The sequence below is a fragment of the Thrips palmi genome, unplaced genomic scaffold (assembly GCF_012932325.1).
Source record: "Thrips palmi isolate BJ-2018 unplaced genomic scaffold, TpBJ-2018v1 HiC_scaffold_2, whole genome shotgun sequence".
In the NCBI taxonomy this organism is placed as follows: Eukaryota; Metazoa; Arthropoda; class Insecta; order Thysanoptera; family Thripidae; genus Thrips; species Thrips palmi.
Genome location: NW_023144629.1, coordinates 11,035,175 through 11,052,347, shown reverse-complemented (window position 1 = coordinate 11,052,347; position 17,173 = coordinate 11,035,175). Strand labels below are relative to the sequence as shown.

The 17,173-nt window shown below is 44.1% G+C and overlaps 1 protein-coding gene across 1 annotated transcript; it reads right to left on the bottom strand.

Annotated features, from left to right (window-relative positions):
* Positions 1–7,569: 7,569 nt before the first annotated feature.
* On the bottom strand, positions 7,570–16,673 carry LOC117646769. The gene is made up of 7 exons (XM_034387947.1): positions 16,447–16,673; positions 14,248–14,500; positions 12,112–12,312; positions 11,110–11,280; positions 9,613–9,969; positions 8,882–9,202; positions 7,570–8,261 (listed from the first exon to the last, which is right to left on the bottom strand). Exons 1-7 carry the CDS (start codon positions 16,620–16,622, stop codon positions 7,935–7,937), a joined length of 1,806 nt encoding a protein of 601 aa, XP_034243838.1. The 5' UTR covers positions 16,623–16,673; the 3' UTR covers positions 7,570–7,934.
* Between the last annotated feature and the right edge of the window lie 500 nt (positions 16,674–17,173).

Genomic DNA, 17,173 nt, shown 5'->3' with positions numbered 1-17,173 from the left:
CAGGCAAATTTCACTCTTTTTGATCATTTGGGATAAGTATGACAGTAAGCGGCATATATTTCTAGATGCACGTTTGGTTTCTTTGATCTTCCATCTTCAGATTAACGTGAACTAAATCACAAATTATATTGATATGTAGCTGTATCAAATGATCAAAGTAAGGCTGTATCAAGTTAAGGAAAATCAACACATCAACAGATCAACACTTCAACAGATCAACGGACCGGGACGGTTTGGGGATGGCACAATAGGTCTAAAACCAAGAAATATGTTGAAGAAATTGAGTACTTATAAGTCATCTTATAGGTCATCCTAAAGGTCATCCTAAGACATTTGATTCAATATCAATAGTTTTTACTCCCCGAACCGCCCCGAACCGCCTTGATCCGTTGATCTGTTGGTTTTCCTTAACTTGATACAGCCTAAGTGAAATTTGCCTGCACTTAAGATAAGATTCTCTTGGGTGGAACGCCCAGATAAGATCTTTTGAATAGGCCTTTTTAGTCCGATGAATGATGCAATTTTAAGCACATCCGACGGTGGTACAACTTTGAGTAAGCAAGGCGGGACAGTCTGTCTAATGAAAGTACAATTTGCAGCAGTCGTCGCACAAAATGTGTCGCCAGGCGAGCACAAAATTGTATCACGCTCGGATGCGCTTAAAATTGCTCCATTGGCAATAAGTGAGTAAATGACAATTCTTGTGCATGAGCTTTGCACAAAATTGAGCATGGCGTTTCGATCTGCTCGGATTTTATGCACAACAACGCATACTTTCGTGCTGAGTTACGCGCAAATTCGTGCTTTTCCAAACACACGCCCAATTTCGTGCGAAGCATATTCACTAAAAATTAAATTGGTAACTAAAAAAGTAAATTAGTGTATGTATTTGAACAATTTTGTACGTGGTGTCACAAAATTTAAAACATGCGAACTTTTTCTCAAAAATTTGTGCTTAGAATAGCACAAATTCGTGTGAAAACGCGCGCAAATTTGCACGAAAAGCACGTACACTAATTGAAACAATGAAACGAATGTTGTCGCCACATGCGAACACTTCTTTCTGAAAGGCGATGCTTGACAAAGTCGGGTAAAGCCGTTGACCGAAGGTAGATGTGCGCCAGGCGTGGATTGCCATCATTAGCGCAACATCGCGAAGCCTGTTACACACTAGATTACGGTGTAGTTTTTTGGGCATGAGCTTTGTACGAAAGTGTGCATGCACGGAATGCACGAATTTCATGCACAACGCACACTCGCGTGCGCAGTTGAGCACAAAGTCGTGCACGTTGAAGCGCATGCACAGTTCTGTGCAAAGTGTATGCACAAAAAACTACGAACTGTGTACGACAAGACACGGTCTGGCGCAAACCTACCTTTACTCTTAAAAGATTGCAAAGAACAGTTCTTGGCAGTGTGAAGAACTCTCCGGCTTTCTATTATGAACACCTTAACGAACTTGTTTCTTCGCATTACGAAGAAATAGTTTGAATGTTGCGAAGAAAGAAGTTCGTAAGGTTGCGAAGCATTGATTTGTAACGTTGCAGAGAATTTTCTTTGAAAAATATTACTTTGCAATGTAAAGAAATGTTTGCATGAGCTCGAGTTTGTAATTCAATGCCGGACAATACTTTGCAAGAATTTTTGAGTGTCGCTTTCAGTCATTTTTTATGAACATAAATAACCCTCACCCCGTATCGAGCTCGAAAACTGTTTGGTTACGATGCTATTTCACACACTAACTCTAGACATAGCACTCTACATGTCTTACGAAGAAATTTCTCATGGTGCGAAGGAAATTGCGCAAGCATAATACGAAGGTGCCTTTTCTTCTAGTTACGCAGGTTTCTCTTTATATCTTACAATGATAATACTAAAACGATTCTTATGGTGATGGACTATTGACTCGTAATAGGCTTGCGCCGAATTCACTGTACAAGCTCAAATTTCATTAACAGACGTTTCCAATGTAAAATGTAGAGAGTTACTACGATCGTGCCTTTCAAAGCCGTTTTTAAAAGGCATACCCGAGGCAACTGAAGAAGAAAAGCACGAAGTTTAGACGATGTAGAACTTCAACATCGTCACAATGCCGTACGTTGGGAATCTTGCTTCTTGAGTGAACCCGGACGAAGTTCTAAAACCAGTCATGACCAACATCTCCAGGTGAAACTAAGATGTAACTCACCGTGGCTCGATCCATCCTGTCGATAGAAGACTCTCGTAGAAGCTCCGAGTACAAGAGAAAAGGTGCAAGTTGGGTCGGGCCCGTTTCGCAAGCAGGCACTCGCGCAATTGCAAATTCTTCAAAATGGCAAGCTAAAAGAGAAGAAGAAAAGTAACTTAGTTAGCAGAGCGGTTGTGTCTTAAAACGGTGCGGGGGCTGGAAGATAGAACACCGCGGCTTAATATTTTTGGACAATAGGGTACTTCGGAAAGAGCTGGGTGGGAAGGAGAGAAGAAATCAAGTGGAACAAAAGATGGACGTGAGAACTTAGGTCTTCAGACGCGGCAGAGCCGCGACGCAGACGCTCATCCTCACCAATTTATCACGCTTTGTTTTTCTTGATTTTCTCTTAACTTCCGTTCCCGCTCTTCGCTGAAGTACTCTGTTCTGTTTAAGATCATGGTCTCACAAAAGTGAGAGTATACTGCTCCTCTTAGCTGAAACATGTGAGGAATTACGAAGGAATTTGAACGGATCTACAAGCGTTTGAACAAAATTATGGATGGCCAGGTTAAAATTAGAGCATTTTCATGAACAAAAGAACGGAAATCAAATCTTGCTCAAAGAACTTAGAACCAGAACTACAAATCACAGTACATAAATTGAAGACGAACATAACTTTGGCATGAACACTGGTAAAACTAAAGCGTAACTCTAAGCTTGAGTCAAGCATAAAGTTACGCTTGAAATGAAGCATACTCTAGAAATGCCCCCATGCATTTAGATAGAGTTAATCTTGGCGGATGAGCCTGTCACGCTTGATTTCAAGCGTGACCTGGTTAAGCTTGAAAACCCAGGGTAATACTACGCTTTAGTTTAACCAATGAAATTATGGAGAAATTAGAAAACAACATGTGATAAATTATCCGTACCCAGAACGTGTTCCGTAACCTTCTTGTCAATCCTCTTGGTAGGGGTTACAGTCTCCTCCGTGCACCTCCTTGGTCATCAAGAGGCACGGGATGCAGAGAACACTGTAAGACCTACGGACAAGACTGATAAGAGGTCACGGAAAATGTTGGAATTGGGGTACGGAGAATCATGGCAAAATAATAAACTGACCTTTTTTAGTTTTTTGTACGTGGATTCAAATAAAGTAATTTTCAAGAAATCGCTAACTAGAAGTGACGCCGAAATCATTCAAAACTGAACAGCACCACATGGCCCAAGGGCAGGTTATATGGACTGGTACGAGAATTAGTGCGGGAGTTGCCAACGACATTAGTGAATTGTGATAAGTAGAAAACACTCCATCGATGAAGGTGACATTTTCGCCATCTACACTGTGGCAAAAAGCTACGGAAAATTCTGTAAACAGCTTGTGGTAATTCTCCGTAGCCCCCTTATCAATATTCTCCGTAGGCTCTTACAGTATTTTCCGTAGGACAGCACAGTATTCTCCGTAGGACCTTACAGTGATCTCCGTAGGACTATACAGTCTTCCAGGTCCTACGGAGAAGACTGTGCGGACTTACAGAGAATACTGTACGGCCCTACGGAGAATACTGTAAGAGCCTACGGAGAATATTGATAAGAGGGCTACGGAGAATCCTGGCAAAAAAAATAACAGAATTTTCCGTACCTTTTTGCCACAGTGTACGCGAGCTGTGTAGTAGCGCCTCTTCTAGAACGCCTACAACAGACCTTGGGTTTGAAAGCAAGCGTCGAGAAGAAATTCTTCTTTGGACTTAAATAAACGCAAGACGGGTGGAACGGCGTGCGCTTGAAGCTATAAGCGTACACTAGGAAAAGTGAAGCGTAACTGAATGCTCAATTCAAGCATAAAGAGTCTCTTGATCAAATTGCGATTGATACGACCGTTCCCCCATCCATTTATATTGGAGGAATCTGAGCGGATGAGCCTGTTACGCTTGATTCAAATGTTAACTGATTACGCTTGGAAACAGAGGGCAACATTACGCTTTTGTTTCACCAGTGTGGCATCTCTTACTGTTGCCAGCCCCTGCTCTACATGCACCACTCCGGCCGCTGCTCCAGGTTCCAGGTTTCTCCACGACTGTCAGTTTCAGAATTCCATTCCGAGCCTTGTTACCGACAATGAGCTCAAAATGTCTAGTGGTCAGAAGTCTCCATTTAACAGAGAGTTCCGGTGCAGGCGACTTGATAGATTAAACTTCACGAAATTTCTGCATCTTCAATGTAACCGTGTTCGTATGTCGAACAAATTCTATACCGTTATTTGCAAGGGGGTACGCACTCGCGTTAGAGTCGCGTCACTCTGTAATAGCACGCGTAATAGTAAGCGTAATAGTCGCGTAATAGCCGAAATTCTCCAAGTTTTACTTATTTTTGGAATGTTTACTGCCAAATTCCGATTATATTGAGTCGCACTGTGTAATAGTCGGGTCGCACAGTTTGGTTACGTAGTGAAAAGTTCAAATCGTTGGATGATAAGGGTGCCCTGTGCCAGCGTAATGTGTTGCCTTGCCTAGGCCTCAAATTAGGGTCTTACACCGGGTCAATGAAAATACCATCTGATACCATCAGCGAAGGGATGTGCTAAGTTCGGTACCGAATCGAATGGCATCAGTCAAGAGTCGATTCGGAGTCGGATCGGCACAGTTCGATCTCGCATCATTCTTCATCATCAGTCTTCGAACTGCACTCTCAGAGCCATATTGACTTTTTTGTTCATAGCAGCAGCAACATTTCCTAAGTAGCATATGAATTTTTTTACCCAACAATATTACTTAGAAATTTGTTCATATGGCACGAATAAAAAGTCCATGGTATATACAATATTTTTAGTACATTACTAACAAATTTGTTGATAAAATTGTTGATAAATTTGTTAATAAAAATTTACAAGAATAATCACTGACAAAATTTTTGTTGTCACTGAACGACACTTTTTATGCTATTTTTTCAGCGACAAGATTTATTTTGGAACGGATAGCTTGTTGGACCACTTGTTAGTCAGCAACAAGTTTTGCATGTCCGTAAAAATATTTGTAATGTCTGCAACAAATATTGATCATGCTCATAGAATTTTATTTGTATGTACTGACTTTATTTATTAGTTACTACTGACAAAATATCTTTGTAGGCACTAACAAATTAGTTCCAGAAGGCCTCCATACTTCTTTTAAACAACTAGTGACAGATTTGTTAGTAAGGCTAACATTCAAAATATCAATACGTTTACGTTACACACAGATTTCTACCAGTAAGATACCTATAAAATTGTTCATAAATTACATAGAAATAATTTTTAAGTAAAAGTACAGACAAAAATTGTCAGTATGGCTCTGAGAGTGTGAGCTGTACAGATAAGGAAAAAAGTCCAAAACGATAGGAGAGTTTGAGTAGCATCGAATCGTTCACCTTGATTCGAATTGGGTTCGACAACTTTTTCGTGATTCGCTTCGAAAGGTAATTGCTTGGCTCTTAATATCTTTACCTCGATCTCTAACTTAAACTTGAGTGTTAGAGATTCTATTTCAATTCAAAACGAAAATCATTGATTCGACACCCCTACATCAGAGTAAGGAAGTGTGGGGCAGTTCGTAATAAGCATGAATGGAGGCACCTGAAGGAATTCCCCCCCATTTAAAAGTGAGAGAAAACCGTCTCTTACTGACAGGTAAATGATTTTGGGTAAGTCCACGGCAATATGCGTAACACCTTGGACATTTTCACGCCACAATCTTGCAGCTTCAAAGACTGCTGTTTGCAGAAATTCATTTGTGGAAAGATATCAAAATCCCCTCCCATCTCTTTTCACCGTTGAGACAACTCCAGCAACCGGGAGTAAGTTACTTTCATGTACATACTTGCAAAGTTTGGAAGTTTTGCACTGACAAAAATGGAATGGCTCACTATCTGATCCATGAAGCGGAAAAAGGGGGATAACTCAATTTTCATCATTGTTCAGGAGAAACAAACAACGGTTTGCAGGGTGAACTTAACCCAATCAGATGAATGATGCAATTGCACTTTTGGCAAGAAAGCCCAAGAAATAACTGAAAATTTTCAAAAGTGTAGCATTCCTCTGTGATTGAAATCTTTACGTTGGAATAGACTACGGAACCATGTTTACTTAGTTCTCCTAAACCAGGCGGAATTTGGAGACAATTTAAGTGGAACTGAGGTCTGCGTAGAGTCTGGACCTCTTTTTTCCCAACTAGTAATGGGGAGCTAAGTTGAGTTGGTTCATTTTACATAAGATTCACAAAGACGGTTTCAGGAACTAATGTCCGCAGAAAAAATGTCTACTAAATTTATGTCCATTAGGAAATAATGTCCGGTGAAGAAACATGTCCGTGTGGAAAGAATGCCCCCGAATTATTTAGCCGCAGTTTTAAATGTCCAACTATGTGTTTATCCATAGTGACATAAATAAACTAAGGCCGTTCTCACATAATTTTATTTGGCATGGCTTCCAAATGGCTAGGATTCATCTAGTATCATTGGCTTGTCATTTGCCAATCGCTGGCACGGCATCAGACAATCAATGCTGCACCTTGATAATGTACGTAATTGCCTCTAGGTACCTGAAATTCCTTGCCCCTTTCGTTGTAATCCTCATAGCTATTGGCCGGAATATGAATCGTGCGTAGGCACTTTTCGGTCTTTTCATTCATGGCCTTGTTGACATGGATGTTTTCAGCCCTAAACTGAACAATTCTTTAGATCATGTTCCTTAGACCTCCACTCGTATATGAACTTCCAAATGTTAGCTTGATGCACTGCTATGAGTTTCTGGAACTTGGAAGCAGAGCCGCAGTGCCACTACTGTCGGCCATCTTCGTTCGGTGCCGGAAAAACCTCAGGCCTTTTTTGGGGGTGGTCATTAAATTATGGGACATTCTACCTTGGACATTACGTGCATGGATGAAAAATCGATGGACAAAATCGGACCGGACATTTACCTGCGGACATTTCTTCACTGTACCCACAAAGACACAAGTTGAGTCTTCTCCTGTTGCCGACCATAAAAGGGGTCCAGTGGAGTTTTATCAATTTTTCATGTGGATTTTCTCTTAAGCTACTAGGAATGAAGGAAAACAATTTGGTGTAGTGATGCAAACCATCCTGAGGCACGATTATAGTATAAAAACTCAATTTGGAGAAAAGTTGAATTATTCCATTCTTCCGCTTCCCGGATCATCTAGGCATTGAGTAAATGAAAGTGTGTTCCCTAGTCTCCAAAATACACCAAGTGTATTCTACTTTCAACAACTAGCTGGTTATGGAATATCTCAAAGTACGTAGGTAGGGTTCCAGTTTTTCGATCGCACAGTTTTACCGGTTTTACCCTAAAGCATGGAGCTCCCGGCGCTGTTCAAGTCGGAAAAGGACAGGAAAACAATAAGACAAAATGAATGTCCATGTAAGGGCTTTATTTCTCTAAATAACACAAAGTGACGAACTCGTTTTTAAGTAGACAAAAGGGCAAGAAAAAGTAAAAAAAATGAAAGAAATAAGTGATGTGTCCATGTACTCGCACATCTCCAACCGACACACAAATGACAAATGTTCAAACCGAATGAAATGAGTCCTTCGAGATATTATGTGCAAATCAAGCGAGTCCACTACGATGATACATATTCAAGCAGCATGAATGGGACCATCACAACAATTCAAATTGAAAACGAAAAGCCCATCAGAAAGTTGACGCCCAGGTATTAACTCATGACGCCAGCAGTCAGCCACAGCGTCAGCCTGAAGTGGGAGGCCAACACCGCTAGGCGCTGTCCGCAGCCTTCTTGCCCCACTGCACGCCCACTCCGCGCCGGGCCCACTCCTCCTGGCACTGCGCCACGAGGGTCGCCAGCTCGGAGCCTTTGACGGCGCGCCGCAGAGTCGGGCTGAGCTGCACGCGCTTCAGGGCGGCCAGGTCCTTGAGCAGGGCGAGGTGGCGGGGCTCCAGCTCGGGGTTCTCGTCCAGCACTACCTCCTCGAGCGAAGGGTTCTTGGCCAGGATCTGGTGCAGCGCGTCCGCGCTCCAGCCGCAGCCCTCCAGCGTCAAGCACTTCAGCGAGCAGCACACCCCGGCCACGGCGGTCAGCACCTGCGACAGAAAAAAAGCGTGTCACAGAGGTGCCGGCCAAAAATGTTTTGGTTCAAATTTTAGACGAGGCGTCACAGTTTTGGAGTCTTAAGTGCACACGAAAGTTTTGTACAAAATTGTTCGTGGTTTCGTACAACAGTGGGAAAATATGTGCAGTTGTCGTACAATAATTGTACAAAAAGTTCGTGTGCACAAGAACTGTGATTGTGCCCGCACATGGCAAGAAAAACACACCCATACAGGGCTAACGAGTTACGCGTAATTTCAATGCCTTCTAAAGGCACGTCATAATTTTAATGCCCTGTCCAAAAAATTGAACTTATATTTGAGCACTAGTAGAACAAACGCATAAAAATTACGCTTAATAGGGCATAAACACTCATTTCGCGCCCTTTACGGGCGTGAATCGTGTTAAGCCCTTAAGACGGGGGCAAATGGTACAGGACTTAAAAGCAAAGTTTTAATGCCCTTCCAAAAGGCACGATTCACGCCATTTCGAGGGCGTTCATCATTTACGCCCTTGAAGGGCATAATTTTTTTGCCTTTGTTCCGCCAGTGAGCTCTAAAATGCGAAGTCTTTCTGTAAGGTCATAGTTTGCCAGTGAAGTTGATGCACTTGCCTGGTTCCAGCTGGCTTGCGCCTTCCGCACGAGTTTCTCGGGGGCCTTGGCGAACAGCGCGAGGGAGAACGGCGCCTTGCTGGGCACCGCGAACGTGAGCTGCTTGAGCCCCGCCCAGGTCGCCGGGGCCGCGGCGATGACGGCCGCCGCCTTGACCACCGCGTCGCTCTTCGGGGCGGGGGTGTGGTGGAACACCACCGTGGCGCCCTGCAGCTTCGACATCTTCTCGGTCACGTGCAGCAGCTCCACGCGCACCCCGATGGACCGCACGTTGTGCAAGCCCGCCAGCAGGTCCACGATCTCCAGCTCCATGCGCGTTTTCTAGACAGCCCAAGAGCAGCGTTAGCATACACTCCATAGGAGAGGAGAGAAGAGGAGGGAGAAGAGACTCAAGCGAAGTGAGAGAGAAAAGAGAGGATGAAGGGGTAGAGGGAGAGAGAGAGAGAGAGAGAGAGAGAGAAGGCCAGTGACATGTGCAATTTCCAGGGAATTCCTGCAAGAACTAGGAACCGTTTCTACCGTGTGCACGCTAACGAACGCATGCTTAGCGCCGTATAGTAGCTCCAAGCTAAGCACACACTAAGATTCCAAACGCTATGAGCGTGGCATGTATTGTGCAATGAATTAAAATATCGCACAATGCGTGCAATGTCACAGCCACATTGCCCCTCACGTGCAAAGCCACAGCCAGTGGCGTGCCCCCACCACTGTCCGCAGAAAAGTCCCCTCACCTGGACGCAGGCCATGTCCAGCACGGTCACGGCGTCCCCCTTGGCGGCCAGCAGGTCCACGAGGAAGTCCTCCTGCTCCTCCTCGCGCTCGCCGCCCCCCGCGCTCTCGTACTCGAAGTCCTCGTAGTCGGGGCCGCCGTCGATGGCGGCGCGGAACTGCTGCTGGAACCAGTCCGTTGTCAGGTGCAGGTGGAGGCGCTTGAGGGCGGGCAGCGCGGCGGGCGCCTGCTTGGTTGCGGCGGAGGGCAGGCCGTAGTGGTCGTCGACGCTCAGCTCCCCGCGGTAGGTGTAGTAGTGCAGGGACAGCGGCATGTACGTCAGGCGCAGCTCCTCCAGGTGCGGCATGCTGGACACCACCTGCAGGGACACCGTTTAACTATGAAGTCCACAACGAATCGTCATCACACTTTCGACGCCTCCTAACAGAATAAACTTAAGGGGAGGTTCTGGTGAAAATCTTACTGTTTTCGAAATGGATCCCACTGGCATAATTTGTTCGGAATATAAAATCTTTCTTCGAGGCGACCAAAATTTGACTACTGAAGGCACATCCCAGGCTCTGAACCCAGTCGAAGAGTCTCTTTGAGCGTTTGACTAATCTTAAAAAAATCTTCTTGCGCACACTATTTTGACGGTTGACCTTGACATTTTTTACTTCTTCGATCCATTTTCGAAAGATTCCGGCATGCATAGCTCAAAATTTCCATTACAGTATTAGTTGTAAGCTTTTTAAGCTGAAAAGTCCCTAAAATTTGTCTATTTTGTACATTCTATATTATTTCTATGCTTGATTAGAAAGCTTGCGAATAAAAATGTTATTAACCTTTTGAGTTGTGCATGCCGGCATCCTTTAAAAATGAATCGAAGAAGTGAAAAATGTAAAGGCCATCTTTTACGACAAAATGGTATGCGCAAGAAGATTTTTAAAGTTATGGCGTAAATGGGAGAATAAGGCTCTGAGACTGGATTCAGGGCACAGAATGAAAAATTTTAATAATAACTTGGTAAGACAACAAATTTTCACAGTGGGACTTATTTTGGAGAAAATAGCAACTTCACCAGAACCTCCCCTTTCTTGTCAGCAGATCCAAGACAATCTTATCTGTCAGAGCGGACAGAGTGCACTTCGGTGCGTATCTGCATTTCTGATGAAATTTTGATCCAAAAGAGAGTGAAGTTCTGATAGTTCATTAGATGCAATGATGGAAACCATTGCTCAAAAATAATATAAGAACCCAATTTGGAATTTCAAGTAATTCCTTCCCTCCGCTTCGTGGATCATAAGTTCGCAACGTTCCGCATGCAGAGTGTGAAAGGCCACGAAGTCGTCCACTTGCGTCCAGACTGCGAGGACTTCAGATTCTTCGAGTTCCGACTAATGGTTTAGTTAAGCCACCAGTGTGCAGGACCGAAAATGTCTATTCGACTACAAGCGCCACCTAACAGCCGCTTGGAGCGCACGGCCGCTCGAACTGCGGCACTCAGAGGCAACCTCACCTTCCAGATGCAGTCCTTCTTCTTGCCGTTGTTGGGCTGCAGCAGCAGGCGGTTTGTCATGCTCAGCGTGCGCATGCTTTCCTTGTAGCTGGCCAGCAGTTTGACCAGCAGAGGCGAGTACATCTTGCAGGTGGCCCACTGGGCGTCCTCCAGGTGAAGGGCGGCCACATCCTTAAAGTGAAAAACAGATTTGTTGAGTGGTAAACAATGAACAGTAGACCAGCAACATGACGAAAGATCGAGGGGTCAATAATTCAGGGTTCTCGTGCACACAAGAGTACATGAGTACCGGTGAGTACACTGAACAAAACTTATCAATTTCAAAACTATCAACGTTTTTGGCCCGCCCCTCTATTCAAAAAATAGGGGTGGGGGGGAGGTTTTTGTTGGCGTCTGTGTACAAGGAAGGAGTTGAGCTAGAGTAACCAGATTTGGAGGGTACTTCAGGAGTACCGTCCCAACAAATAATCCGGGGGTGCAAATCCCGTCCGGGTCGCACAAGGGCTGCTGCAGGTGCATCATGGTTTACATGAGCGGGAGGGGGATTTCCGCCATTATTGGTGCTAGCAGGGCACATAGGGGAATTTTTGGAATCGGGGCGACGAGACAAGATGGATGGACCTGGTCCCGACCCCATCGGCCGCTTTTGCAAGTTGGCCAGATCAGAATCTTCAAAAATTTTCAGCAAAAATTATTAACAGTGCGCTATTTTAAAAATGTGAGTGCACTGAACAAAAAAAATTGAACACATAAGAAAAATTGTGATTTCCCCCAGATCGCGTTTGGGCCTTTCAGATTTTTACAATAGCACGTTGCACGGGTTGCGATAAGTCACATCGGGGCTACCCCACGCGTGAAGCTATCACTGCAGTGCTGAATACATGAAAAGCTTAAAACAGATAGAATTGATAAACTGATTTGGCGGTACGGGCTCGCAATGCATGGTCTTGTACCCCCCCCCCCCTCCATGTTCGGAACTTTACCCTCATCAAAGTTTCCTACCTTGGTGCCGTTGCCCAGGGCCTTGAGCACAGCCTCGATGTGCTTGTCCTTCTTCACCTCGCAGAACAGGTCGTCTTCCTTGCGGGTCCGCATGAGCTGGGTCAGCGACAGCCGGGCGATGCGCGTCGCCGCCGCCACCGCCGAGGCGAACTCCTCGTCTCGGAAGCGCACGTACTTGACGCGGGCCGTCCCCGGCTGCGCCTGAAAATTAGGTTTATTACAGAAGTGAAATAAGATATATTTAAACAAAGAAGTGGCAAAGTTCATACGTTAAAACTGGGCATTTAATTGCAGAACACGCTGAGAACACAAGCAACCAAGGCGTTACTGGATGCAGTAATCAAGCATTTAGTAACGCATGCATATGTTACGCTTGTACTGTTAAATACACACACTCAAGGTGAGGTTCTAATAAAATGCTGCATTTTTCAGATTGAGCCCCAGGTAAAAATTAATTGCAGTTAGGTAGTACCACACAGGTACTGTAACGGGATTTTACCAGGTTAGGAGCCCAGTAACTTTCTCTAATTCCAGCTTCTTTCAGAAATATCTCCAAACATTCACCTGTGCAAAGCATTTTTAAAGTAAACTGACATTAAACTGAAGTTTGCATTGATGCTACATCAATAATCTAAATATTTTTTCACTTTCTTGGCTCACATACAACAAACTGTCATATCACGGAGTCATTGAACACAACAAATTAATATTGGCATTGTTTTTCAGAAAATAGTGACTAAAATATTAAGATTCAACTATATTGAAATTTTGGTGACATGCTGTCATAAAATCACAGCTTACAATCATGTTATGGTCCCAGGGTCTTAACAAGACAACGGTTCAGTAACTGAACCAAAGATGCGAAAAATGCTCGCATCAACAGTTTACGGTGAAATGTTTGAGTAGGTGACATTTAAAATTGGCGACCGTGGTTAGCGTAGAATTCCTCTTGGACTGGATTTTGGACAAGGCATTGCTCTCTGAACTTCATGTTTTACAATTTACAATAAAATACTCCAAAATTATAATGAACTTTCATTGTGGAACTCAGTTTCAAGAAAGTAAGATTTTCAGAAATAACTGCCAGGGACAGTTCGGTTACCTGACAATGCTTTAGCTTGTAACGGAACCGAACAACCAACTGGGTTTGGGACTGACTGGGTTGACTGCATTAGGGAACTGACAAGTGCCTCTAAGGAAGATTGTTGTCCGCACTAAGATTTCAAATTTTTAACAAGTCATTGCATTGAGACCAACATCAAAGAAAATAAGAATCCCCACCAGACATGAAATAATCTCGTTGTCCACAGGAGTCATGGGAAGATACAACCACGAGGTACAATATACTAAATGTTACAGTAGAGATAGATTACGACACACTTGAGTTTTTAAAGCAGATGAACTTTGCCAACAACTTAATACCTGATTTAGACCAAAATAGAGAGAGATGTACAGTTTTTGTATAAAAATTGTATGCTATCTTTTCATTAACACAAATAAAAGTGACGTCTAGTGCGTAATTGAACATAACATTTTGATAGGCATCGTACAAAAACAGTCAATGTGTACGGACACTCTGGAAACCTTACAAACTACTTTGGGCCTTTCAAAGAAAACCGTCTTTAAAAAGCAAAGTAAATTGAGCATACATAAGGTAAGAAAGAAAATACTTCACAATTAGCGAACTATTTCTTCATACGGAAAAGTAAATTTAATTGTGCTTTGTATGCACTCTAAGCACTTTATTAACTCTTTGTTCATTTTGTCAGTACTTACGCAAGTAATTGGTGCAACCTTAATACGTACTTTTTCTTTTTAAAACAACCACTTAAGAAATATTAAATAATGTACTGACAACTTGGTTTTGTACATCATTCGGCAAAGGGTATTTAGACCTTCTGACTTAGGAATTACCAAGTATTATTGATGCTTTTACGTTACGTTAAATTACCAAGTATTATTGATGCTTTTACGTTACGTTCAGTTAAATTACCGAGAATTATTGATGCTTTAGCGTATTTAATGAGAAAAAAAAGTTAAGAACGTGCTGAGTGTGAGCTCAAAGTACTTCGCAAGGTTTTAAGCGTATTTATAGAAAGGTCAGTAAACAAGGTTGAAGCAGGCGCATGGACTCACCTGCTCCGCCTCGTCTTCGCTGCTGCTGCTCTCCACGGCGTTCCACACGTACACCATCTCGTTCATCTCGTGGTCCGTGTCCGAATCGTCCTCGTCGGAGTCCTCGTCGGAGGAGCGGTCGAGCCGCGCCTCGCCAAACTTCAGGTCGCTGACGCCGCCCATCTTGGCGGCCATGCCGGACAGGGCGCGGCGCGCGAAGCCGTCCAGGTCGTCTCCGGGACTCTCCTCGCCACTGTCGGAGTCGTGGCTGTCACTGCGCAGGAAATTGAAATTGCAACACACACTAGTCAACTATGGACCTCTTTGCTGTTCGCACGGTGGCTAGTAAACGCTTATCCCACACAGAAAAAAGTCTGCAAGGCATCGCTTCGAACTAACAAATCGAAGGCATTGTGAAATTCACGACACATTGCTTTGTATCATACAGCAAAGAACTTCGTGATGCGAAGCATTACTTCACGGTACGAAGCAATTTCGCAATGCATTCAGTTTTTTTCTTTCAAGCTACAAAGCAAATGCCTCCGTAGGCATTCCAGTGTAGGTGCGACCTGCTGAGCGACGCACTATATCTTTTTAGAACACGAAATGTTGTGAACAATTTTGAACCACACATCATAGATTTTACTGCTCACGAACTTTTCGTACAATTTTGGTACGAAAAGCTGCACAGGGTCCCCTATTTTTGCCAAATTGCGTACAAATTTGCACAAAAAGTTCGTGTGCACTAAAAACTGGGATATCCTGTAAGAAATTTGTACAAAACCATTTAGAACGCGGAACACATTTCGTAAAGTAACACTAAGCCGATAATATTTCCAGGAGATTTACAATCAATCAGCTCCCTTACTGCACTCGATTATTCACAACGGTTAGAGAGATACGGCCACAAACCCACCCACAGTGCGTCGCCCATTGCGAAGCACACCTGCGATTCGTTGGGCTCACGTTGCTAGGCAACGGCGGTCCAAGAAGGGGGCCGTGGCAAGCCAAAGAGGTCTAGGTAAGTGTTATGAGCTTGGTCTTGCACGGAATTGAGCCGGCGAATGTTTTAAAACGGATGAGTCTGTGAGAAGGTATGTGTAATGGACTCAGGCTGAAGCACGCCTGCAGGTACACTCCACCTGGAACCAACCTGACACATACACTCAACGCTGCAGCTAAAGCATGCTTACCAAGTACACGCCAGGTGGCATACTTGCAAGCACACTGTTGTGCAGGTGAGAACGCCACCTGGCGTATGCTTTGCAGGCCTGCTTCAGCGTGTAGTGTACGTACATACCAGGTTGGCCCCAGGTGGAGTATACCTGCAAGCATGCTATACACGCACTTGAGCATGAAGAGTAAAACAAACTAAGTTGGTTAGTACTGGACATGCTCAAAATACTTCAAAAGGTTTAACAATACTGTAAAGTGAAACTAGCATGTCCTAGAAATATTTGACACGGAAAGTTCATTTTGTAGACAAAATTCAACCGCTGTTAGATGAATTTATTCCCAAAGTTGAGGGCCCCAACTCCTATTAGTTTCTGAGTTATGGAGGTTGACGTAAACTTTTAGTCGTTTCGCCCAAATTCTTGTCACGACAAAAGATAAGCTCGGATAAGCTACCCTGTCTTCAGATTCTGACTATAGCATCAATATTTGGAAAAGATAAAGGTAGCGTTCACAGATTAGAAAATATCTGTCCAGAAGAGACTGTACAAACTATTTTCCCAGGCCTATTATTATTTTTCTTTCCATTTGTGAGGTTTATGGCCATAGTGGTCTTTTATTTTGGTTATTCCGGATAACAATGGCAGATATTTAAAAAAGAGGCAACACCATCTTTTTCCTGTTCAAGAATAGGTATAATTGCCAGAATCGAAGACTGGGTAGCTAATCCTATGTCATGAGGAGAACTTGAGAGACACAACTTCACGTAAAAAGTTTACGTAAAACTCCATAACAGAAACTAATACAAGTTGAGCCCATAACTTTTAGTGAATGAGTTTCTGCAACAGAAAGCAACTTTCACCGGCCTATAAATTGGGATAACAGACACAAATATTTAAGAAAGGTCAGCCCCTTTGTTCACTATGAAGCGTGCACAAAATCTGTGACAAATAACACGCCTAGTTCATTCTCTAAACCCCCCAAAACAGTTTCATTTCCTGGCTTCTTAAGGAGAGAATAGTTACGGATTCGGCCATTTCAATATACCTGGAGTCCTCGTCGTCGTCATCACTATCATCGTCGTCTCCACCGAAACCGAGCCGCTGCGCGGTCTTCTTCTTGTCGCGCTTCTCCAGCGCCTTCGCAAGCGTGCCGTAGAACTTCATGAAGTCGCCCATCACGCCGGGGTTCGTCACCAGCTTGCCCAGGAACGTGTCGCCCATGTTGCCCCCCGACGACGAGGCGCCTCTCCCCCTGGCAGCGGCGCGGCGGCCTCCGCGCCCCCTGCTGGACGACGCCCTCGCGGACGGCGCGCCGCGACTGGAGCCCCGGGACGGACCGGCCTTGCCCTCCACGGCGGGATGTTCTTGGGCGGCATGGCGATCTGGAACAGAATAACATGAAATGCTTCCATCCGGCTAATCATGTGTACACCGCACTGTTAAAAAATAGCCGTGCATTTCAAAGAAAAAGGTACGGCTAGACCGTACCTCAGGGTGTACAGAACAACTAAACCCCAAAAACCGTGGCGGGGTTCCCACCAGTTTTCCCTTTTTTCTTTTTCCCCTGATTTTTCCCTGATATCCAGTGCAAAAATTACCTATTTACCCTGACATTATTTTCAAAATATATGTGCAGTTCCAGAGTCAATTGCATGCAGCTTCCACACGTGCGGCGTTCAAAATCCATACCTTGACGAACTTTTCAAATTTTCCCTGACCAAAATCGAATTTCCCTAACTTTCCCTGACTTCCAGTGCCTATTTTATTTCCCC